Genomic DNA, 26,695 nt, shown 5'->3' with positions numbered 1-26,695 from the left:
TGTCATGACCAAGTCCCGGTTTCATAAACGTACCTCGACTTGAGATATTCCTCAATTAAAAAGTAGCATTGAATATGATAGTTACATTATATTGGTCATTGTTACAAGAGCCGGGAAAAAATCACGAACTTTACTTAGATTTTATTTATCTTTCATCCAGAAAAGATGATACCTTTTTACTTAATTTTTAAGTATCTTTATCAAATAAGACTACAAATGGTACTGACTGATTATAGACAGGTATAAATAAATAAACAGATAGATAAATAATTAAAACAGCTGTCCATGTAAACCCAAACTTGAGTTATATTTATGGAATATTCATTAGTAGTATCTAGTGCACTACTCGTCAATTCAACCCGTAGTCTAAATGTAAAAACATCTGAAAGGCTGTAACGGTTAGTCTACACCACAGTGACCTGATGATTTGCAGCTGTCTATGTGTAGTTGAACGTATGATCTTTTCGATATGTGTAAATAGAGAATAAAATTACCTTACTTGCTCAGGCTAGTGGGAATTTTCTTTTGATTGATTAATTGATTGAGAGACTTGTAACATATAGTTATATATAGGTCTCTAATTTATTGACAGTTATATCGGTCTCGGATATGACACACGAAAACATGATTTCGTCCATTTTACGGAATTAGGATGAAATTATTTTTTCCTAAGTACCTGTGCTCGTCAATCAGGTGACACAGGTAGCGTGGTGCGCACGTTAATTTCTATTTTTGGTAATTATAGGGTTAATTTGCTGTCGGTCGTTTGAATGTATAACTTCAAAAAATAGAGTATATTTAAAATTTGTTGGGGTTTAATTGCCTTTGGTAGCTTTATGGAACGGTTGTATTATTTGTATTTTTTTTTTATGTTTGACATGTAATTTGATTTGATTAAATCCTGCGGTACCTCTGTCGCCGTGAAAAACATTCATGTGTTTGTGTTCTGTTTATCCTATTGCATGAGTTAAAAAGAGAATTTAATGTCTAACATTTTAAATTTATTATACAAATATATATACATGTAGCAGGTATGTCAGTTATAACACTTTGTTATACAGATATATATATAGCAAGTATGTCAGTTATAACACTTTGTTAAACAGATATATATATATAGCAGGTATGTCAGTTATAACACTTTGTTATACAGATATATATATCAGGTATGTCGGTTATAACACTTTGTTATACAGATATATATAGCAGGTATGTCAGTTATAGCACTTTGTTATATAGATATATATAGCAGGTATGTCAGTTATAACACTTTGTTATACAGATATATATAGCAGGTATGTCAGTGATAACACTTTGTTATACAGATATATATAGCAGGTATATCATTGATAACACTTTGTTATACAGATATATATAGCAGGTATGTCAGTCATAACACTTTGTTATACAGATATATATATAGCAGGTATGTCAGTTATAACACTTTGTTATACAGATATATATAGCAGGTATGTCAGTCATAACACTTTGTTATACAGATATATATATCAGGTATGTCAGTTATAACACTTAGTTATACAGATATATATAGCAGGTATGTCAGTCATAACACTTTGTTATACAGATATATATAGCAGGTATGTCAGTCATAACACTTTGTTATACAGATATATATATCAGGTATGTCAGTTATAACACTTAGTTATACAGATATATATAGCAGGTATGTCAGTCATAACACTTTGTTATACAGATATATATATAGCAGGTATGTCAGTTATAACACTTTGTTATACAGATATATATAGCAGGTATGTCAGTCATAACACTTTGTTATACAGATATATATAGCAGGTATGTCAGTCATAACACTTTGTTATACAGATATATATATATAGCAGGTATGTCAGTTATAGAACTTTGTTATACAGATATATATAGCAGGTATGTCAGTCATAACACTTTGTTATACAGATATATATAGCAGGTATGTCAGTTATAACACTTTGTTATACAGATATATATATATAGCAGGTATGTCGGTTATAACACTTTGTTATACAGATATATATAGCAGGTATGTCAGTTCTAACACTTTGTTATACAGATATATATATAGCAGGTATGTCAGTATTATAACACTTTGTTATACAGATATATATATAGCAGGTATGTCAGTTATAACACTTTGTTATATAGATATATATATAGCAGGTATGTCAGTTATAACACTTTGTTATACATGTACAGATATATATAGCAGGTATGTCAGTTATAACACTTTGTTATATAGATATATATATAGCAGGTATGTCAGTTATAACATTTTGTTATACAAATATATATAGCAGGTATGTCAGTTATAACACTTTGTTATATAGATATATATAGCAGGTATGTCAGTTATAACACTTTGTTATACATGTACAGATATATATAGCAGGTATGTCAGTTATAACACTTTGTTATACAGATATATATAGCAGGTATGTCAGTTATAACACTTTGTTATATAGATATATATAGCAGGTATGTCAGTTATAACACTTTGTTATACAGATAAATATAGCAGGTATGTCAGTCATAACACTTTGCTATACAGATATATATAGCAGGTATGTCAGTCATATCACTTTGTTATACAGATATATATAGCAGGTATGTCAGTTATAACACTTTGTTATACAGATATATATAGCAGGTATGTCAGTCATATCACTTTGTTATACAGATATATATAGCAGGTATGTCAGTTATAACACTTTGTTATATAGATATATATAGCAGGTATGTCAGTTATAACACTTTGTAATACAGATATATATATATAGCAGGTATGTCAGTTATAACACTTTGTTATACAGATATATATAGCAGGTATGTCAGTTATAGCATGTTGTTATACAGATATATATATAGCAGGTATGTCAGTTATAACACTTTGTTATACAGATATATATAGCAGGTATGTCAGTTATAACACTTTGTAATACAGATATATATATATAGCAGGTATGTCAGTTATAACACTTTGTTATACAGATATATATAGCAGGTATGTCAGTTATAGCATGTTGTTATACATATATATATATAGCAGGTATGTCAGTTATAACACTTTGTTATACAGATATATATAGCAGGTATGTCAGTTATAACACTTTGTTATATAGATATATATAGCAGGTATGTCAGTTATAACACTTTGTTATACATGTACAGATATATATAGCAGGTATGTCAGTTATAACACTTTGTTATACAGATATATATAGCAGGTATGTCAGTTATAACACTTTGTTATACATATATATATAGCAGGTATGTCAGTTATATCACTTTGTTATACAGATATATATAGCAGGTATGTCAGTTATAGCACTTTGTTATACATATATATATATAGTAGGTATGTCAGTTATAACACTTTGTTATACAGATATATATATAGCAGGTATGTCAGTTATAGCACTTTGTTAAACAGATATATATATATAGCAGGTATGTCAGTTATAACACTTTGTTATATAGATATATATATAGCAGGTATGTCAGTTATAGCACTTTGTTAAACAGATATATATATAGCAGGTATGTCAGTTATAACACTTTGTTATATAGATATATATATAGCAGGTATGTCAGTTATAACACTTTGTTATACATGTACAGATATATATAGCAGGTATGTCAGTTATAACACTTTGTTATATAGATATATATATAGCAGGTATGTCAGTTATAACATTTTGTTATACAAATATATATAGCAGGTATGTCAGTTATAACACTTTGTTATATAGATATATATAGCAGGTATGTCAGTTATAACACTTTGTTATACATGTACAGATATATATAGCAGGTATGTCAGTTATAACACTTTGTTATACAGATATATATAGCAGGTATGTCAGTTATAACACTTTGTTATATAGATATATATATAGCAGGTATGTCAGTTATAACACTTTGTTATACAGATAAATATAGCAGGTATGTCAGTCATAACACTTTGCTATACAGATATATATAGCAGGTATGTCAGTCATATCACTTTGTTATACAGATATATATATAGCAGGTATGTCAGTTATAACACTTTGTTATACAGATATATATAGCAGGTATGTCAGTCATATCACTTTGTTATACAGATATATATAGCAGGTATGTCAGTTATAACACTTTGTTATATAGATATATATAGCAGGTATGTCAGTTATAACACTTTGTAATACAGATATATATATATAGCAGGTATGTCAGTTATAACACTTTGTTATACAGATATATATAGCAGGTATGTCAGTTATAGCATGTTGTTATACAGATATATATATAGCAGGTATGTCAGTTATAACACTTTGTTATACAGATATATATAGCAGGTATGTCAGTTATAACACTTTGTAATACAGATATATATATATAGCAGGTATGTCAGTTATAACACTTTGTTATACAGATATATATAGCAGGTATGTCAGTTATAGCATGTTGTTATACATATATATATATAGCAGGTATGTCAGTTATAACACTTTGTTATACAGATATATATAGCAGGTATGTCAGTTATAACACTTTGTTATATAGATATATATAGCAGGTATGTCAGTTATAACACTTTGTTATACATGTACAGATATATATAGCAGGTATGTCAGTTATAACACTTTGTTATACAGATATATATAGCAGGTATGTCAGTTATAACACTTTGTTATACATATATATATAGCAGGTATGTCAGTTATATCACTTTGTTATACAGATATATATAGCAGGTATGTCAGTTATAGCACTTTGTTATACATATATATATATAGTAGGTATGTCAGTTATAACACTTTGTTATACAGATATATATATAGCAGGTATGTCAGTTATAGCACTTTGTTAAACAGATATATATATATAGCAGGTATGTCAGTTATAACACTTTGTTATATAGATATATATATAGCAGGTATGTCAGTTATAGCACTTTGTTAAACAGATATATATATAGCAGGTATGTCAGTCATAACACTTTGTTATACAGATATATATAGCAGGTATGTCAGTTATAACACCTTGTTAAACAGATATATATAGCAGGTATGTCAGTTATAACACTTTGTTATACAGATATATATAGCAGGTATGTCAGTTATAACACTTTGTTATATAGATATATATAGCAGGTATGTCAGTCATAACACTTTGTTATACAGATATATATATCAGGTATGTTAGTCATAACACTTTGTTATACAGATATATATAGCAGGTATGTCAGTTATAACACTTTGTTATACAGATATATATAGCAGGTATGTCAGTTATAACACTTTGTTATACAGATATATATATATATATATATATATAGCAGGTATGTCAGTTATAGAACTTTGTTATACAGATATATATAGCAGGTATGTCAGTTATAACACTTTGTTATATAGATATATATAGCAGGTATGTCAGTTATATAACTTTGTTATACATGTACAGATATATATATAGCAGGTATGTCAGTTATAACACTTTGTTATATAGATACATATAGCAGGTATGTCAGTCATAACACTTTGTTATACAGATATATATAGCAGGTATGTCAGTTATAACACTTTGTTATACAGATATATATAGCAGGTATGTCAGTTATAACACTTTGTTATACATATATATATAGCAGGTATGTCAGTTATATCACTTTGTTATACAGATATATATAGCAGGTATGTCAGTTATAGCACTTTGTTATACATATATATATATAGTAGGTATGTCAGTTATAACACTTTGTTATACAGATATATATATAGCAGGTATGTCAGTTATAGCACTTTGTTATATAGATATATATATAGCAGGTATGTCAGTTATAACACTTTGTTATATAGATATATATATAGCAGGTATGTCAGTTATAGCACTTTGTTATATAGATATATATATAGCAGGTATGTCAGTTATAGCACTTTGTTAAACAGATATATATATAGCAGGTATGTCAGTCATAACACTTTGTTATACAGATATATATAGCAGGTATGTCAGTTATAACACCTTGTTAAACAGATATATACAGCAGGTATGTCAGTCATAACACTTTGTTATATAGATATATATAGCAGGTATGTCAGTCATAACACTTTGTTATACAGATATATATAGCAGGTATGTCAGTTATAGAACTTTGTTATACAGATATATATAGCAGGTATGTCAGTTATAACACTTTGTTATACAGATATATATAGCAGGTATGTCAGTTATAACACTTTGTTATACAGATATATATAGCAGGTATGTCAGTCATAACACTTTGTTATACAGATATATATAGCAGGTATGTCAGTCATAACACTTTGTTATACAGATATATATATCAGGTATGTCAGTTATAACACTTTGTTATACAGATATATATAGCAGGTATGTCAGTTATAACACTTTGTTATACAGATATATATAGCAGGTATGTCAGTCATAACACTTTGTTATACAGATATATATAGCAGGTATGTCAGTTATAACACTTTGTTATACAGATATATATAGCAGGTATGTCAGTTATAACACTTTGTTATATAGATATATATGTAATAGATACATGATGGGTACGAGTGATGTATCGGATATATCACACGAGTGCGTAGCACGAGTGTGATATATGCGATACGTCACGAGTACCCATTTTGTATCTGTTTTATCCAATGACAGCCGAGGTTTTGTCACCCACGTGCCTAGGGGTGGAGCTATAAAATTGATCAGAACCTGTCACTGTGATATGTTTCCCGCCAATTTCTGACACGTTTTGTTTTCTGTCACAGTAGCCCATTAATTTCTAGTGAGACTGTCAACCATGGCGGATCAGGTACTGATCACTGATGTCGATGTGTTCACTGACCTCGACAATATAACATTATCACAGGCCGTAGACAAGTATGAGTATGAACTTGAAGATAGTGACACGGTAGCTACTGACATTTGAATATTTGATACCAAGGAATTAACTCAACCAATTGGTGTAAATAAACTGAATGGTAATGTGAAAAACATGTGAAAGGCTGCAGGATTCGAGGGAAATTACACAAACGGTAACCGCTCCGGAAAGAGGACCTGTGCTACTTCCCTTTACCAAGCAGGTAAGTCTAAAATCATATCGTTTGAACAAATTGTGAAATGAAATATTTTTCGTAAATTTCGACGTTCACAATGTCACAAAATCCTTTCATAATCTGTGAAATTATATAAATACATCGATGAATCGGTTAATCGGTATTTTTAGCCACGCGTCCTGTTATCATTTTCATCACTATTTTGTTTATGATAGTTTCATAGTGAATTTTATGAAATTTGTTGTAATATAAACATTATTAGACATTTTACATTTTCCATAATTTTGGATTTCTTCGATGTCTAATTTCTCTTTGTAAAAATGTTACACTTACAAATTATTTAATTACATCTCAACCAGCTGTCTGTCTTTTGAAAGTGATATGTATAATTCCCCTTTTCTCATTGTTATCGGATTAAACCGCGCAATATGTATGTACATTTACCTTTTGATGTTAATTGAGTTAATTAACTGGTCTGGCCAGGTATGACACCTAGCCTCGGACAAAGGTCAATTAAGCTTATTATCTCACCTGTCTGAAATGTGACCATCTGAGTACTAAAATGCCACCTGTCAATCATTTGTATTAACTCTAGCTTAAATACTATGTGTAAGGTTTTGTAAAATGAATTAGAACCTAGAGTTCGGACTGCACGGGTGGATTTACGGACATTCCGGAAATCGCCTGCCGACTCATTCCTTTAATAAATACTACATTTTGGACCGTACCTGACCATCTTGGATTATATATTTTTTCGACAAAAACATCACAACAACCAGAAAAATCGTTGTGATAATATGATGTTTGTGCAACGAAAGTATATTGTTACATTTGAAGTAATCTGTATAACCATTTTTTTTTTAATGACTGAAATGTTATAATATGTATCCTGTAATGTATGCGGTTTTTTCACTGATCTGTTATAATATATTCTACTTAATAAAATATGAACAGGGTTTTATATTCTGTTTGGTCAGGTTTTGATGAACAACTCATTATGGACAGAACGGTACATCGCAGCAGGGCTGTACGTGCATACAAGGTGAAGAAAGAAGACGGAAAATTTCTAAACGGCACTCGTATTTCATTAAATTTTGTTTGAAATGCATTTCCTGTCTTTGTTCGATCATTTGTCACGCCTACATTTGAAATTGGCCCCGCCTCAAGACTGAGGCATGGACCAATCAGAAATGCCATGTGATATTTCAGATATCACATAGTATGCAATATATCGCCAACAAAAGATCAAAGAAAAACCGAGGCGTCATTGGATAAAGCAAGTATGTCAGTTATAGCACATTGCTATACAGATATATATAGCAGGTATATGTCAGGTATAACACTTTGTTATATAGATATATGTATATAGCAGGTATGTCAGTTATAACACTTTTGTTATACAGATATATATAGCAGGTATGTCAGTTATAACACTTTGTTATACAGATATATATATAGCAGGTATGTTAGTTATAACACTTTGTTATACAGATATATATAGCAGGTATGTCAGTTATAGAACTTTGTTATATAGATATATATAGCAGGTATGTCAGTTATAGCACTTTGCTATACAGATATATATAGCAGGTATGTCAGTAAAGGAATGGTGCTGCTGTTGTTTCTTTGTTGTTTTTTATTGCGCCAGTTCCTGTTGAAGCTTTTAAAGAACAGATAGACTATCTGGGAGGGATTTAGAGGATTTAAACTCGGCACAACTGAAGTCAGAATACTGGAGGCATGCTATCTGATACCAGCGTTACTGAATGTGGGCCTTATAATCAAGACTGGTAACCGCCGTTTCCAGGGTAACCAGGTGGCGTTACACACAATTACATTGTTAACTAAATAAAATAGTTAATAACTTCAGTCGTGACCACACATATTGCCAACAATTAACAAACTGGGAATTTAATATATTGTGTTTTGTTATATGTATTCTGTAATAACACTTTGTTATACATATATATATATAGCAGATATGTCATCATTTTTGCGCCATTTCTATTATCTTTTATTTACGGATTTTCGAAACATTTCCTTTTCCCCAGAAATATAGACTTTATCTAAAACCGACGGTATAAATGATGTATGGTCAGGTACCTGCAGGGAACGCGTATAGAAATGTAAACGTGTAAATATATTATGGAATCGCATAATAAGAGCATCCAGGCTGCGTACGTCTGTCTACTACTTGCTTTATTTGAACTATCCATGTACTCTTTACTGACATTCTATATATAACAAGCAGGACGCTGTCTTTTGTGGAATTCCATCAATGTTTCTTCCTTGATTTCAGCACGGACTTTATACAAGTCGATGATTTCCAGTGATAAAACCAGTCAGATTTTATCTTTCTCAAGTTTTGTCCTTGAAATTATTGATAATAATCAGGGGCGTAGCTAGACCAATGGGAATGTGTACGCCAAGACGAGGGGTTTGGGGGCCACTTAGCAGCGTCTCTGCTTGAAATATTGGCCCAACACACACGGTAGGAATTGTTATGTGTAAGCCCGGACTATTTTTCTTATGGACAATACGCCCCTGGCAATAATAATTCAAAATAGCACATCCTTTCTGATTTGGAATGGTGACAGTCAATGCTAGTACCCCGTTGCAACAAATGATAAATCTCCATTGCAATTTTACCGATAAAAATAGGCAGAAATCTAAATAGGCAGACATCATAAAACTTCACATATATAGAATCTAAATCTCGAATAAAACAAAGTCGATTATTGTAAAAAAAGAATAGCATTTTCGAATAGGATATCAATGGCTGTATACAAATACTGACAAATCGCATTTACCAATGCAAAAAGATGTTATTACTTGCTATTTATGCAAACACAGCTCTGATTTTGGTAAGGAAAATAGTGCATTAGTGTAAGCGTCGACCTAATCGAACGGAGACTGATGTGAACTTCCGGGTTTTTATCACATGACCAAAAGATGATCATGTGACACGTGATTTGTTTATGGTGCTATACTATATACTTCACATGTGATCTTCAATGCGAAGTGTGGGAGATCGATGCGGTACTGTCATCTACTGGAATCTGCACTAAGTTGTTATGTAAGTATGTAAGTACGAGAAACACGGGTAGTTGGATGTGCCTTAGACATAGATCTCGAACAGGAACCATTTGATGGGAGACCACATAAGGACATTATGTGTAACGTTATTCAATTGTTTTAACTTTTATATAAAAGCTACCCAACTAATGTGACTTTCAGCACTTCAACAGCAGATTCAAAACGATTGTTAGCGCCTGTTTATTTTTGCCTGATTCATTTGTATGTAATCAGTTTAATCTAGCTCAGTTCCATGTATATACTCTTATATACACTGTTTTTCGAGTCTGATCTGATATATCTAGAACTAGATGATAATTGATCCTAACTCTGTACAGGTGTAGCTGTCTCTATTGACAGAAACAGGAACGAAACGACTATTCTATTACGTGAAAGTTAAACGATTAAATATAAAAAGGTATATAATCAATACATAATTGAAACATTTTTTAAAGAAATTCAAATAAAATTTTATTTTTCACTATATTTCGTACTGAATTTCTGACATGATGAAACACAATATATTAAGTATATACTAATGAAATTATTTAAAATTGGAATATGACATAAGCCATACATATACTTTTTACTGTCCCAATGATAAAGTGATATTATTGTGTGTGTAATCTTACCTGTTATACATATGTAAATTAACATGTGATAAGAATTTTTTCAGTTTTGATAAAATACTTGAAACGAAAATTATATTTAATTTCAATTGAAATATTATATATTAAGAAAAAGATTGTATTTTGATTTCATCACTGAGATTTTAGGCACTAAACTGAATACAGCCTATTTGTCAATTAAATACATCTTGTTTTATTATAATTGCTATATAAAAATCATATCATACATACATTAATTTCAGTTGAATTTTGATAAAAAATATTCACAATTTTGCTGTGTATTATAACAGTGTACCTTAAAATATGTTCAAATATATGTGATTATAAATCTTACTAGTCACTAACTATTTTGTTATACATGTAGTAATTAAGCCCACTGAAAACACTTATTTTACCTTCAGTCATATAGATCTTCATTTACATATTGCAACTGTGCTTAATCTTTATGCATTTTTAGGTCACTTGAGACTTTCAAGTGACCTAAAAATGCATAAAGATTAAGCACAGTTGCAATATGTAAATTCTAATCGCCTTTTGTCCATCGTCGTGTGTCGTCCGTCATCAATTTACATTTTCGACTTCTTCTCCAAAACCGCTTATCCAAATTCAATGAAATTAAGCAGAAAGCTTCTATGGCTGAAGGTCAACCAAAATTGTGAATTATATGGTCCCCACCCCCCAGGGGCCTGAGGGGTGGGGCTAAAAAGGGTCAAATTGACTACTCTCAGATATTGTAGAATCAGACACTCTTCAGAGATGGAAGAGTCTTATGGTGCTTTACCAAAATTGTGAATTTCATGACCCTGGGGTCTTACGTTTGCCCCTGGGGAGGGGGTAAACTTTACTATAGTTTATATAGGGAAATCACATTTTTGACTATCATTTGTTGAATTTGTATTGGAATTCATTCTAACCTGATAACATTATCAGCATGGGATAACAGTTTGATGGTTATGCTCATGTTGGCCCCGACTGACCCCCAAGGGCTGATGGGTGGGGCTAAAAAGGGTCAAATTGACAGAAATTTCAAAAACCTTCTTCTCTGCTCTCAGATATGGTAGAATCAAATACTTTTCATAGATGGAATGATCTTATGGTGCTTTACTTAAATTGTGAATTTCATGACCCTGTGGTCGGAGGTTTGCCCCTTGGGAGAGGGTGAACTTTGCTATAGTTTATATAGCTATAGGGAAATCACATTTTTGACAATCATTTGTTTGATTTCTATTGGAATTCATTTTGACTTTCTTAAAATTATCAGCATGGGATGACAGCTTAATGATATGCACATGTTGGCCCTGACTGACCCCTTGGACTGATGGGTGGGGCCAAAAAGGGTCAATTAGATTAACAGAAATATTTCAAATTTCAGGTGACCGTTAAGGCCCATGGGCCTCTTGTAATTAATATTATTATAATATATTATTTTTCTCAATGATTGATCCCACATGTATAGATCTATAAATCAATGCCATTTGAAGATATTACAGGAGTAACATGTACACAATGCTAAACCCTGGTTCTTTGTCACCTAGCTGTAATACTCATCTGGTGATGGTTAGGTGATCTCTGAACCTGTCCTCATCCACTGGAAGAGTTACTGTCTATAACTCATCATCACTAAACAACCATCCTTTAAATACATGTAGCCAAGTGCTAACATTATCATCTTTTGCAGAGAGCTTAGTTTAGCCTACTCATATCCTCTTACCTATTTGGTATAAACTATGTAAAGTTGAGAGGCTTCAGGTCCAGTAAGGTGACCTTGACCTTATTTGTATGCCCCCGGCCATGATATGGGGGTCGGCATATAGTGTTACCCATGTCCGTTTCAACCTGTTGCGTCGCTTCGTTTCGCATTGCGTCCGATCTCGACGCTAATGTAACTAACTAATCTCTGGAACTGCTGAGGTTTCAGGATGTCAAGTGGCAGCGGAGGCATTTATGTTTTACAGACATTTTCTAGTTCATTTATACACTACTATTCTCCTTAACAAGTTAGTCTTCACCCCTCAAAGAAAACCATTACCCTCGTTTTTTATCATACTTTTTCCTATGACAGCTCTTTTGTATGGAGTTGATCAGTTACATTAGAGATATTTGGTTACTCTCAGACTCCATGATCTATATCCTGATTTTTTGTTTTGAAAAGCAATTGTTTCTGATGTCATATAATTTATATACATTATACAATTTCTTTAATTATATCCCTCCTTCACCACGAGGTTTAAGAGCTAGTACATGTACCATATACTACAGGAATCAAGTTGAATAATTATCTATTTGGCCAGAATATTTGTACAGTTTTCAACTTTTCATCCAAAGAAGCACCTCTGATGTGTTTCCAACATTCTGAAGTTCAACATGTGTACTTGGTTTTGGAATCCAGTTTTGTATCATAAGGGAAAAATATCCAATATTTGTTTGCTTAAAAACCGTTTTTTTCCTGATTTTTTAATCATTTAATAATTTCAGAAACCGACAATTTCCAAAAAGAGCTGACACTGATGAACACCTCAGTATAATTCGTGTTTCACAAAGGAACTGTCTTAATGATGATAGATCAATGTTGATTCAAAGTACTAAATAGATACAACAGGAGTTATAGACATGACTGAAATTCTCTTCAAGGTCATTATCATAGGGGACCCGACGGTGGGTAAGACCTCGTTTGTACAGCGATATGTCAATGATTCGTACAGAAGGGATTACAAGATGACCATTGGAGGTGAGCAGAAAACTGTAAATGGCTACTTTAGGTCATGAAGATGCTATATCACTCTCCAGTCTCACCTGACACATTGTGCCTGTGAGTCTGTCTGATGACGCATTCTCTAATTATGACATCAACTTATTTGTCTTAATTAATTTATGCAAATTTCTTTATAATATCATATTTCTACAGTGATGGTATTTGGCCATAAGCATACTGCATGGTGGGAAGATTTATCAAGTTTTTTCAAATGAATGACCTTGCATCACTTTTGAGGTCATAGGTAGTCATATGTTGGTCAACTTATTTTAGTAACTAAGGGCATTAGTTGATGTGTCATATTAATTTATCCAGTAGCATATTGCTACAATTGGGATATGGGATTTGTTCAAATCGATGACATTGAACAATATTCAAGGTGACAGATTGTGATAAAATGGTAAAATATAATTGCTTTGATGTTTGCTCAAATGCATGCACCTTGAACCCTTTTCAAGGTTTTCGTTTGAAATGTTAAAGCATGTAAACATCTTCTGAATAACTATTATATGAGGCCACAGGCAATGATATTTGACCTATAATTGTTGGTGTAAAGAACTCTCAAATTTATCAGTAATTCATGTGAATGTCATTGGCCATCTCTAAGGTTTCTTTTGATGACTTTGACCCACCCTAAGGTTCATGTGAATGACCTTGACCCACTCTAAGGTTCATGTGAATGACCTTGACCCACTCTTAGGTTCATGTGAATGATCTTGACCCACTTTGAGGTTCTTGTGAATGACCTTGACCCACTCTAAGGTTCATGTGAATGACCTTGACCAACTCTAAGGTTCATGTGAATGACCTTGACCAACTCTAAGGTTCATGTGAATGACCTTGGCGCACTCTAAGGTTCATGTGAATGACCTTGACCAACTCTAAGGTTCATGTGAATGACCTTGACCAACTCTAAGGTTCATGTGAATGACCTTGATCCAATCTAAGGTTCATTTGAATGACCCTTCACACTTTTAGAACATTAAATTTGAGTTTATTTTCAGTTGACTTTGCCCTGAAAGTTGTGAAGTGGACAGATACACAGACCATAAAGCTTCAGATATGGGATATAGCAGGTATGTCAGTTATAGCACATTGTTATACAGATATATATATAGCAGGTATGTCAGTTATAACACTTTGTTATACAGATATATATAGCAGGTATATCAGTTATAACACTTTGTTATACAGATATATATAGCAGGTATGTCAGTTATAACACTTTGTTAAACAATATATAGCAGGTATGTCATTCATAACACTTTGTTATACAGATATATAGAGCAGCTATGTCAGTTATAACACTTTGTTATACAGATATATATAGCAGGTATGTCAGTTATAGTACTTTGTTATACAGATATATATAGCAGGTATGTCAGTTATAACACTTTGTTATACAGATATATATAGCAGGTATGTCATTCATAACACTTTGTTATACAGATATATATAGCAGGTATGTCAGTTATAGAACTTTGTTATACAGATAAATATAGCAGGTATGTCAGTTATAGAACTTTGTTATACAGATATATATATAGCAGGTATGTCAGTTATAACACTGTGTTATACAAATATATATAGCAGGTATGTCAGTTATAACACTTTGTTAAACAATATATAGCAGGTATGTCATTCATAACACTTTGTTATACAGATATATATAGCAGGTATGTCAGTTATAACACTTTGTTATACAGATAAATATAGCAGGTATGTCATTCATAACACTTTGTTATACAGATATATATAGCAGGTATGTCAGTTATAGAACTTTGTTATACAGATATATATAGCAGGTATGTCAGTCATAACACTTTGTTATACAGATATATATATATATATAGCAGGTATGTCAGTAATAGCACTATAGCAGAAACGGAACAGTTTCACAATTTTACAGAAAAATAAGATGAAGAATTAAAAAAAAAACATGTTGAGATTAAAAAACATACAAATTCAAACTTTAATGGTATTTTATTTTTGATAATTTGATTATATTGATATGTATTTACAGGACAGGAAAGATTTACATCCATGACCAGGGTGTACTACAAAGATGCTCATGCCTGTATCATAGTGTTTGACCTCACACAAAGGTCAACATTTCAAAATGCTGTCAAGTGGAAAAAAGACCTGGATGCCAAATGTTCTTTGCCTGATGGCTCCACTGTGCCATGTTTGTTACTGGCTAACAAGGTAAAACACTAATCCACTGTGCCATGTTTGTTACTGGCTAACAAGGTAAAACACTACTCCACTGTGTCATGTTTGTTACTGGCTACTCCACTGTGTCATGTTTGTTACTGGCTAACAAGGTAAAACACTACTCCACTGTGCCATGTTTGTTACTGGCTAACAAGGTAAAACACTACTCCACTGTGCCATGTTTGTTACTGGCTAACAAGGTAAAACACTACTCCACTGTGCCATGTTTGTTACTGGCTAACAAGGTAAAACACTACTCCACTGTGCTGTGTTTGTAACTGGCTAACGAGGTAAAACACTACTCCACTGTGTCATGTTTGTTACTGGCTAACAAGGTAAAACACTACTCCACTGTGTCATGTTTGTTACTGGCTAACGAGGTAAAACACTACTCCACTGTGCCATGTTTGTTACTGGCTAACAAGGTAAAACACTACTCCACTGTGTCATGTTTGTTACTGGCTAACAAGGTAAAACACTACTCCACTGTGCCATGTTTGTTACTGGCTAACAAGGTAAAACACTACTCCACTGTGTCATGTTTGTTACTGGCTAACGAGGTAAAACTCCACTGTGTCATGTTTGTTACTGGCTAACAAGGTAAAACTCCACTGTGCCATGTTTGTTACTGGCTAACAAGGTAAAACACTACTCCACTGTGCCATGTTTGTTACTGGCTAACAAGGTAAAACTCCACTGTGTCATGTTTGTTACTGGCTAACGAGGTAAAACTCCACTGTGTCATGTTTGTTACTGGCTAACAAGGTAAAACTCCACTGTGCCATGTTTGTTACTGGCTAACAAGGTAAAACACTACTCCACTGTGCCATGTTTGTTACTGGCTAACAAGGTAAAACTCCACTGTGTCATGTTTGTTACTGGCTAACGAGGTAAAACTCATCTGTGTCATGTTTGTTACTGGCTAACGAGGTAAAACACTACTCCACTGTGTCATGTTTGTTACTGGCTAACGAGGTAAAACACTACTCCACTGTGCCATGTTTGTTACTGGCTAACAAGGTAAAACACTACTCCACTGTGCCGTGTTTGTTACTGGCTAACAAGGTAAAACACTACTCCACTGTGCTGTTACTGGCTAACAAGGTAAAACACTACTCCACTGTGCCATGTTTGTTACTGGCTAACAAGGTAAAACACTACTCCACTGTGCCATGTTTGTTACTGGCTAACAAGGTAAAACACTACTCCACTGTGTCATGTTTGTTACTGGCTAACGAGGTAAAACACTACTCCACTATGTCATGTTTGTTACTGGCTAACAAGGTAAAACACTACTCCACTGTGTCATGTTTGTTACTGGCTAACAAGGTAAAACACTACTCCACTGTGCTGTATTTGTTACTGACTAACAAGGTAAAACACTATTCCACTGTGCCATGTTTGTTACTGGCTAACAAGGTAAAACACTACTCCACTGTGCCATGTTTGTTACTGGCTAACAAGGTAAAACACTAATCCACTGTGCCATGTTTGTTACTGGCTAACGAGGTAAAACACTACTCCACTGTGCCATGTTTGTTACTGGCTAACAAGGTAAAACACTACTCCACTGTGCCATGTTTGTTACTGGCTAACGAGGTAAAACACTACTCCACTGTGTCATGTTTGTTACTGGCTAACAAGGTAAAACACTACTCCACTGTGTCATGTTTGTTACTGGCTAACAAGGTAAAACACTACTCCACTGTGCTGTATTTGTTACTGGCTAACAAGGTAAAACACTACTCCACTGTGCTGTATTTGTTACTGGCTAACGAGGTAAAACACTACTCCACTGTGTCATGTTTGTTACTGGCTAACAAGGTAAAACACTACTCCACTGTGTCATGTTTGTTACTGGCTAACAAGGTAAAACACTACTCCACTGTGTCATGTTTGTTACTGTCTAACGAGGTAAAACACTACTCCACTGTGTCATGTTTGTTACTGGCTAACGAGGTAAAACACTACTCCACTGTGCCATGTTTGTTACTGGCTAATGAGGTAAAACACTACTCCACTGTGCCATGTTTGTTACTGGCAAACGAGGTAAAACACTACTCCACTGTGCCATGTTTGTTACTGGCTAACAAGGTAAAACACTACTCCACTGTGCCATGTTTGTTACTGGCTAACAAGGTAAAACACTTCTCTACTGTGCCATGTTTGTTACTGGCTAACAAGGTAAAACACTACTCCACTGTGCCATGTTTGTTACCGGCTAACAAGGTAAAACTCTACTGTGCCGTGTTTGTTACTGGCTAACGAGGTAAAACACTACTCCACTGTGCCATGTTTGTTACTGGCTAACAAGGTAAAACACTACTCCACTGTGTCATGTTTGTTACTGGCTAACAAGGTAAAACACTACTCCACTGTGCCATGTTTGTTACTGGCTAACAAGGTAAAACACTACCCCACTGTGTCATGTTTGTTACTGGCTAACGAGGTAAAACTCCACTGTGTCATGTTTGTTACTGGCTAACAAGGTAAAACTCCACTGTGCCATGTTTGTTACTGGCTAACAAGGTAAAACACTACTCCACTGTGTCATGTTTGTTACTGGCTAACGAGGTAAAACTCATCTGTGTCATGTTTGTTACTGGCTAACGAGGTAAAACACTACTCCACTGTGTCATGTTTGTTACTGGCTAACGAGGTAAAACACTACTCCACTGTGCCATGTTTGTTACTGGCTAACAAGGTAAAACACTACTCCACTGTGCCGTGTTTGTTACTGGCTAACAAGGTAAAACACTACTCCACTGTGCTGTTACTGGCTAACAAGGTAAAACACTACTCCACTGTGTCATGTTTGTTACTGGCTAACGAGGTAAAACACTACTCCACTGTGTCATGTTTGTTACTGGCTAACAAGGTAAAACACTACTCCACTGTGCCATGTTTGTTACTGGCTAACAAGGTAAAACACTACTCCACTGTGCCATGTTTGTTACTGGCTAACAAGGTAAAACACTACTCCACTGTGCTGTGTTTGTTACTGGCTAACAAGGTAAAACACTACTCCACTGTGCTGTATTTGTTACTGGCTAACGAGGTAAAACACTACTCCACTATGTCATGTTTGTTACTGGCTAACAAGGTAAAACACTACTCCACTCTCCTGTCTTTGTTACTGACTAACAAGGTAAAACACTACTCCACTGTGCCATGTTTGTTACTGGCTAACGAGATAAAATACTACTCCACTGTGCCATGTTTGTTACTGGCTAACAAGGTAAAACACTACTCCACTGTGCCATGTTTGTTACTGGCTAACAAGGTAAAACACTACTCCACTGTGCCATGTTTGTTACTGGCTAACAAGGTAAAACACTACTCCACTGTGTCATGTTTGTTACTGGCTAACAAGGTAAAACTCCACTGTGTCATGTTTGTTACTGGCTAACAAGGTAAAACACTACTCCACTGTGTCATGTTTGTTACTGGCTAACAAGGTAAAACACTACTCCACTGTGCCGTGTTTGTTACTGGCTAACGAGGTAAAACACTACTCCACTGTGTCATGTTTGTTACTGGCTAACAAGGTAAAACACTACTCCACTGTGTCATGTTTGTTACTGGCTAACGAGGTAAAACACTACTCCACTGTGTCATGTTTGTTACTGGCTAACGAGGTAAAACACTACTCCACTGTGTCATGTTTGTTACTGGCTAACGAGGTAAAACACTACTCCACTGTGCCATGTTTGTTACTGGCTAACGAGGTAAAACACTACTCCACTGTGCCATGTTTGTTACTGGCTAACAAGGTAAAACACTACTCCACTGTGCCATGTTTGTTACTGGCTAACAAGGTAAAACACTATTCTACTGTGCCATGTTTGTTACTGGCTAACAAGGTAAAACACTACTCCACTGTGCCATGTTTGTTACCGGCTAACAAGGTAAAACTCTACTGTGCCGTGTTTGTTACTGGCTAACAAGGTAAAACACTACTCCACTGTGTCATGTTTGTTACTGGCTAACAAGGTAAAACACTACTCCACTGTGCCATGTTTGTTACTGGCTAACAAGGTAAAACACTACCCCACTGTGTCATGTTTGTTACTGGCTAACGAGGTAAAACTCCACTGTGTCATGTTTGTTACTGGCTAACAAGGTAAAACTCCACTGTGCCATGTTTGTTACTGGCTAACAAGGTAAAACACTACTCCACTGTGTCATGTTTGTTACTGGCTAACGAGGTAAAACTCATCTGTGTCATGTTTGTTACTGGCTAACGAGGTAAAACACTACTCCACTGTGTCATGTTTGTTACTGGCTAACGAGGTAAAACACTACTCCACTGTGCCATGTTTGTTACTGGCTAACAAGGTAAAACACTACTCCACTGTGCCGTGTTTGTTACTGGCTAACAAGGTAAAACACTACTCCACTGTGCTGTTACTGGCTAACAAGGTAAAACACTACTCCACTGTGTCATGTTTGTTACTGGCTAACGAGGTAAAACACTACTCCACTGTGTCATGTTTGTTACTGGCTAACAAGGTAAAACACTACTCCACTGTGCCATGTTTGTTACTGGCTAACAAGGTAAAACACTACTCCACTGTGCCATGTTTGTTACTGGCTAACAAGGTAAAACACTACTCCACTGTGCTGTGTTTGTTACTGGCTAACAAGGTAAAACACTACTCCACTGTGCTGTATTTGTTACTGGCTAACGAGGTAAAACACTACTCCACTATGTCATGTTTGTTACTGGCTAACAAGGTAAAACACTACTCCACTGTGCTGTATTTGTTACTGACTAACAAGGTAAAACACTACTCCACTGTGCCATGTTTGTTACTGGCTAACGAGATAAAATACTACTCCACTGTGCCATGTTTGTTACTGGCTAACAAGGTAAAACACTACTCCACTGTGCCATGTTTGTTACTGGCTAACAAGGTAAAACACTACTCCACTGTGCCATGTTTGTTACTGGCTAACAAGGTAAAACACTACTCCACTGTGTCATGTTTGTTACTGGCTAACAAGGTAAAACTCCACTGTGTCATGTTTGTTACTGGCTAACAAGGTAAAACACTACTCCACTGTGTCATGTTTGTTACTGGCTAACAAGGTAAAACACTACTCCACTGTGCCGTGTTTGTTACTGGCTAACAAGGTAAAACACTACTCCACTGTGCTGTATTTGTTACTGGCTAACGAGGTAAAACACTACTCCACTGTGTCATGTTTGTTACTGGCTAACAAGGTAAAACACTACTCCACTGTGTCATGTTTGTTACTGGCTAACGAGGTAAAACACTACTCCACTGTGTCATGTTTGTTACTGGCTAACGAGGTAAAACACTACTCCACTGTGTCATGTTTGTTACTGGCTAACGAGGTAAAACACTACTCCACTGTGCCATGTTTGTTACTGGCTAACGAGGTAAAACACTACTCCACTGTGCCATGTTTGTTACTGGCTAACAAGGTAAAACACTACTCCACTGTGCCATGTTTGTTACTGGCTAACAAGGTAAAACACTATTCTACTGTGCCATGTTTGTTACTGGCTAACAAGGTAAAACACTACTCCACTGTGCCATGTTTGTTACCGGCTAACAAGGTAAAACTCTACTGTGCCGTGTTTGTTACTGGCTAACAAGGTAAAACACTACTCCACTGTGTCATGTTTGTTACTGGCTAACGAGGTAAAACACTACTCCACTGTGTCATGTTTGTTACTGGCTAACGAGGTAAAACACTACTCCACTGTGCCATGTTTGTTACTGGCTAACAAGGTAAAACACTACTCCACTGTGCCGTGTTTGTTACTGGCTAACAAGGTAAAACACTACTCCACTGTGCTGTTACTGGCTAACAAGGTAAAACACTACTCCACTGTGTCATGTTTGTTACTGGCTAACAAGGTAAAACACTACTCCACTGTGTCATGTTTGTTACTGGCTAACAAGGTAAAACTCCACTGTGTCATGTTTGTTACTGGCTAACAAGGTAAAACACTACTCCACTGTGCTGTTACTGGCTAACAAGGTAAAACACTACACTGTGTCATGTTTGTTACTGGCTAACAAGGTAAAACTCCACTGTGTCATGTTTGTTACTGGCTAACAAGGTAAAATACTACTCCACTGTGCCGTGTTTGTTACTGGCTAACGAGGTAAAACACTACTCCACTGTGTCATGTTTGTTACTGGCTAACAAGGTAAAATACTACTCCACTGTGCTGTGTTTGTTACTGGCTAACAAGGTAAAACACTACTCCACTGTGCTGTGTTTGTTACTGGCTAACAAGGTAAAAATGCAACTGTATAGTTGTTCAGTTTCACAGGGCTAATATTTCCCGGTCATCGATGTTACCCTTAAGTTTATAGGTATTAAATTTCATGTAGACCACACCTTGTAAACATCCTGCAATAAACATTACTATACAGGAATGTAACTGTGGAGAACAAAGTAGAATTCTGAGGTTATTCCAAAGTAGCCAAAGTTCAATATTGATACTAAACTATATCAGTACCATTTTCCAAATAAAAACTAAGTTATATATACAAATCACACGGGTATAGACATCTTTAATGTTTTACTGTGATCTTCTTTGACCATTGTGACCTTATCTGTCCCTGAATTTGACCTTTCATTGTGACCTGAGATCAGGAGAATGAACAATCACATCTGCGACCTTATTTGACCTATGTCCTTGTTTGACCTTTGTCATTGTTTGACCTTTGTCATTGTTTGACCTTTGTCATTCTTTGACCTTTGTCCTTATTTGACTGTTGACCTTGTTTGATCTTTGACCTTATTTGACCTTTCAGTGTGACCTGAGCCACAGAGAGGTTGAACAGAATGAAATTGAGGACATGTGTAAAGAGCATGACTTTGTTGGGTGGACAGAAACCTCTGTGAAGGAGGGCCTTATGATAGAGGAATCTATGAGGTAAATATCAATGCTAAACAGTGATAATTCTCTCTGTAATCAGTCCAACATTTTTGTAAAATCATGATTTTCAAAGAAACAAAACTTACAGACTTATTGATGGATATGAAATAAAATACATGTACACAGGAAAAATGAATTGATTCATCACACCTCTGACCTGTTCTACCATATAATATGGCTATGGTATAAATATCTTAAGACACATTTATAATGACACTATTTTGGCGTAATCGGTAATTTATGAGATCACAATAACCATATGATGTCATACAATTGTCTCTGTGGAAACAAACTGTCAAAGAGAAATAACCGTCTTATATATAGAAATAAATTTGAGAGTTTAAATTCACTGAATTCTTATAAATATGAGTTATGTGATAAACAGAATCTTCCATTTGTTGGTATATCATATGGAATTTATCAAACTAGTTCAATAGTTCCATATGCCACTCACCCAAACATCAGACTTACATTTGTTGGTATATCATATGGAATTTATCAAACTAGTTCAATAGTTCCATATGCCACTCACCCTAACATCAGACTTACATTTGTTGGTATATCATATGGAATTTATCAAACTAGTTCAATAGTTCCATATGCCACTCACCCTAACATCAGACTTACATTTGTTGGTATATCATATGGAATTTATCAAACTAGTTCAATAGTTCCATATGCCACTCACCCTAACATCAGACTTACATTTGTTGGTATATCATATGGAATTTATCAAACTAGTTCAATAGTTCCATATGCCACTCACCCAAACATCAGACTGGTGGCATATCAAATTATTGAGCTTGTTTAATAAATTGTCACTAAAATTCTCAATTTACAGTTATAAACCAACTTTTCAATCCAGTTACAGATGAAATGTTCTTAAACTAAATTCCATGTCCACTGAAACCCTTATGTACTACATAGTCACAGATATGGTCTGTTAATCACATGTACAGGATATCATCAACATTTGCTGTAAATGTTTATTTTTTATTAGTGAAAATGTCATGTAAGACATACTGCTGCACCATTTCTGTCTCAACTTTTTAAACGTTTGCAATCCTGCATGCTCCATTCATTCTTAGTGGGTACTCCGCTGGGTAGGCATGTTTCTTGAACGAAACTTCCACCAATGGGTAAGGCGGTATTCTCACTAAGAATGAATTGAGCAGATTCAAGAAAACCAGTTTATAATATAGCGCTGATATACACTGCAGGTTTCTGATGGAAGAGATGATGACCAAACATTCTGAGATGGACGGATTCTCCGAATCAATGCGACAGTCTGTTAGTCCAGGCACTGTACATCTCAAGTCTCAGACTGTGAACCCTACTGAAGAGTCAGGCTGCGGCTGCTGACCCTAGCTCCAATAGATGACAGATGTGTCTGAATTTGTGAACATTTTTTGTTAGTGCTCTGAAAATGATGAGGAATGCTGAAAAAAAACAGCTGTGTCATTCTCACTATTTGATGTAGTGAAGATAGTGTTGTGTATACGTTTGTATGTATGAGACCTTATAACATACGATATTACTGTATGGTGTATGTACGAGACCTTATAACATACGATATCACTGGTATGGAAACCTGGATCACTTGGGGAGGAGTCTTAGGTTCATAAATGGGTTGTGATATTGTTGTTTACTATGGAGTATTGATGTAATGTGTATAAGAAAGGTCCAGATTTGTCACACCTGTTATTGTCTGGATTTCACTGTTCAAGGATAATCAGTTAAATATAGCAGAGGTTGTCAGGGTTACAGAGACTCTTTCCTCGAAAGACTAATGATGTACACCTCTGTCACGTCGATCTAATGATGTACACCTCTGTCACGTCGATCTAATGATGTACACCTCTGTCACGTCGATCTAATGATGTACACCTCTCTCACGTCGATCTAATGATGTACACCTCTGTCACGTCGATCTAATGATGTTCACCTCTCTCATGTCGATAGTACTCTGACATTGGCTCTCCTCATGCTAACACACAAGAGTGACACGTGAGATATTGGCTCCCCTCGTGCTAACACACGAGAGTGACACGTGAGAGGTGACTGTGAGAGGGTACATGTGTAAAACAAGTCTTACCTTGATTCTAAAACAAACAATGAGATACATGTACCTGTTTGTACATTTCACCATGTTTTAATCAAACAACACTTTTTATATGTCCGTCAAATTTGATGGTATTATGGTATGGCGTAGTCCATTCGTCCATCTGGTATAAACTTTAGTTCGTCTCAAAATCTCCTCTTACATTTTTCAACCAATCTTAGTGAAACTTAATAATTATGCATTATAATCATGATATTCAGTTGTGTTTCCCTGAAAGGATTTTAATTAATTTAATTTTAATAAATCATCCTTAGAGTACAAAACAGGATTTTGATCAATTTTAAGTTTAATCTTTCCTAGAGTACAAAACAAAGGATCTCGTTATATATTGGGATAACTTACAACCACGAGGTGTGGATTAGTCTTTTATATTAAATTGATTGATGTATATCACCACAGAGACCTCCTATGTACAACTTACATATCAAACCAATATCCCAGAGTGATAATTAGTGAAACAGAGATGTTTACTTTATAGATGTAGAAAGTACTTAATATATATATTCTTGTTTAAATTAGTGAATTTTTACAATTTTAATATATCAGAATTAAAGTAGAACAAATTTATTCAGATCACAATAAAAAAAAATGGAGCCTCCACAAAGATATACTTTGGAAAACTGTAGTGAAATGCATAATGTGTTATTTTTATCTTCCCAGACTGTTTTGTTGAAACTTTAAAGTTAATTAGCCTATAGATTAAATATATCTTATTACCTGTGTAAACACGCTCAGGCATTGATATTAACCTACAGTGATGATTCAGGTATGTGTTATAGATAGGTATGGTATACAGGGTTGTTTTCTGATATTCAATTACGTACTGATTAGGTAATCTGTGAATGAAAGTGGTTGTGAATATCAATACACTACACACAGAGTGTCTCCTCATTATCAATACACTACACAGAGTGTCTCTTCATTATCAATACACTACACACAGAGTGTCTCCTCATTATCAATACACTACACAGAGTGTCTCCTCATTATCAATACACTACACAGTGTCTCTTCATTATCAATACACTACACAGAGTGTCTCTTCATTATCAATACACCACACAGAGTGTCTCCTCATTATCAATACACTACACAGTGTCTCTCCATTGTCAATACACTACACAGAGAGCCTCTCCATTGTCAATACACTACACAGAGAGCCTCTCCATTGTCAATACACTACACAGAATGTCTCTTCATTATCAAAACACTACACAGAGTGTCTCTTCATTATCAATACACCACACAGAGTGTCTCCTCATTATCAATACACCACACAGAGTGTCTCTTCATTATCAATACACCACACAGAGAGCCTCTTCATTATCAATACACTACACTGAGTGTCTGTTTCTTCATTATCAATACACTACACAGAGTGTCTCTTCATTATCAATACACTACACAGAGTGTCTCTTCATTATCAATACACTACACTGAGTGTCTCATTATCAATACACTACACTGAGTGTCTCATTATCAATACACTACACAGAGTGTCTCTTCATTATCAATACACTACACAGAATGTCTCTTCATTATCAATACACTACACAGAATGTCTCTTCATTATCAATACACTACACAGAGAGCCTCTTCATTGTCAATACACTACACAGAGTGTCTCTTCATTATCAATACACTACACAGTGTCTCTTCATTATCAATACACTACACAGAGTGTCTCTTCATTATCAATACACTACACAGAGTGCCTCTTCATTATCAGTACTTCATTTAACTAAGGATTTTTATATAATATATGAAATACAGCATTGTTTCATTTGTAAATCAAAGTATTTCAATTTCAATTTCAAAACATTTTATTGACACATAAGGACAATAGGATTGGACAGCAGGCAAAGCCTATATAAGTCATCTCCCAAAACAGTAACATACACA

The 26,695-nt window shown here is 34.7% G+C and overlaps 1 protein-coding gene and 1 long non-coding RNA gene across 2 annotated transcripts; both read left to right on the top strand.

The window, feature by feature from the left end:
- Positions 1–6,798: 6,798 nt before the first annotated feature.
- On the top strand, positions 6,799–8,184 carry LOC117331848. Its single transcript, XR_004533675.1, has 2 exons — positions 6,799–7,103; positions 8,054–8,184. It is a non-coding gene; the product is annotated as an uncharacterized LOC117331848 (long non-coding RNA).
- Positions 8,185–10,031: 1,847 nt separating this feature from the next.
- LOC117331845 (ras-related protein Rab-7L1-like) lies at positions 10,032–25,476 on the top strand. Its single transcript, XM_033890798.1, has 6 exons — positions 10,032–10,152; positions 13,256–13,508; positions 14,537–14,608; positions 15,556–15,737; positions 22,547–22,668; positions 23,892–25,476. The coding sequence occupies exons 2-6, from the start codon at positions 13,391–13,393 to the stop codon at positions 24,031–24,033; spliced, it is 636 nt and encodes a 211-aa protein (XP_033746689.1). The 5' UTR covers positions 10,032–10,152; positions 13,256–13,390; the 3' UTR covers positions 24,034–25,476.
- Positions 25,477–26,695: the final 1,219 nt, after the last annotated feature.

The sequence above is a fragment of the Pecten maximus genome, chromosome 7, assembly GCF_902652985.1.
Source record: "Pecten maximus chromosome 7, xPecMax1.1, whole genome shotgun sequence".
In the NCBI taxonomy this organism is placed as follows: domain Eukaryota; kingdom Metazoa; phylum Mollusca; class Bivalvia; order Pectinida; family Pectinidae; genus Pecten; species Pecten maximus.
The sequence above is the reverse complement of the archived record's forward strand: the minus strand, read 5'-3'. Positions and strand labels throughout refer to the sequence as shown.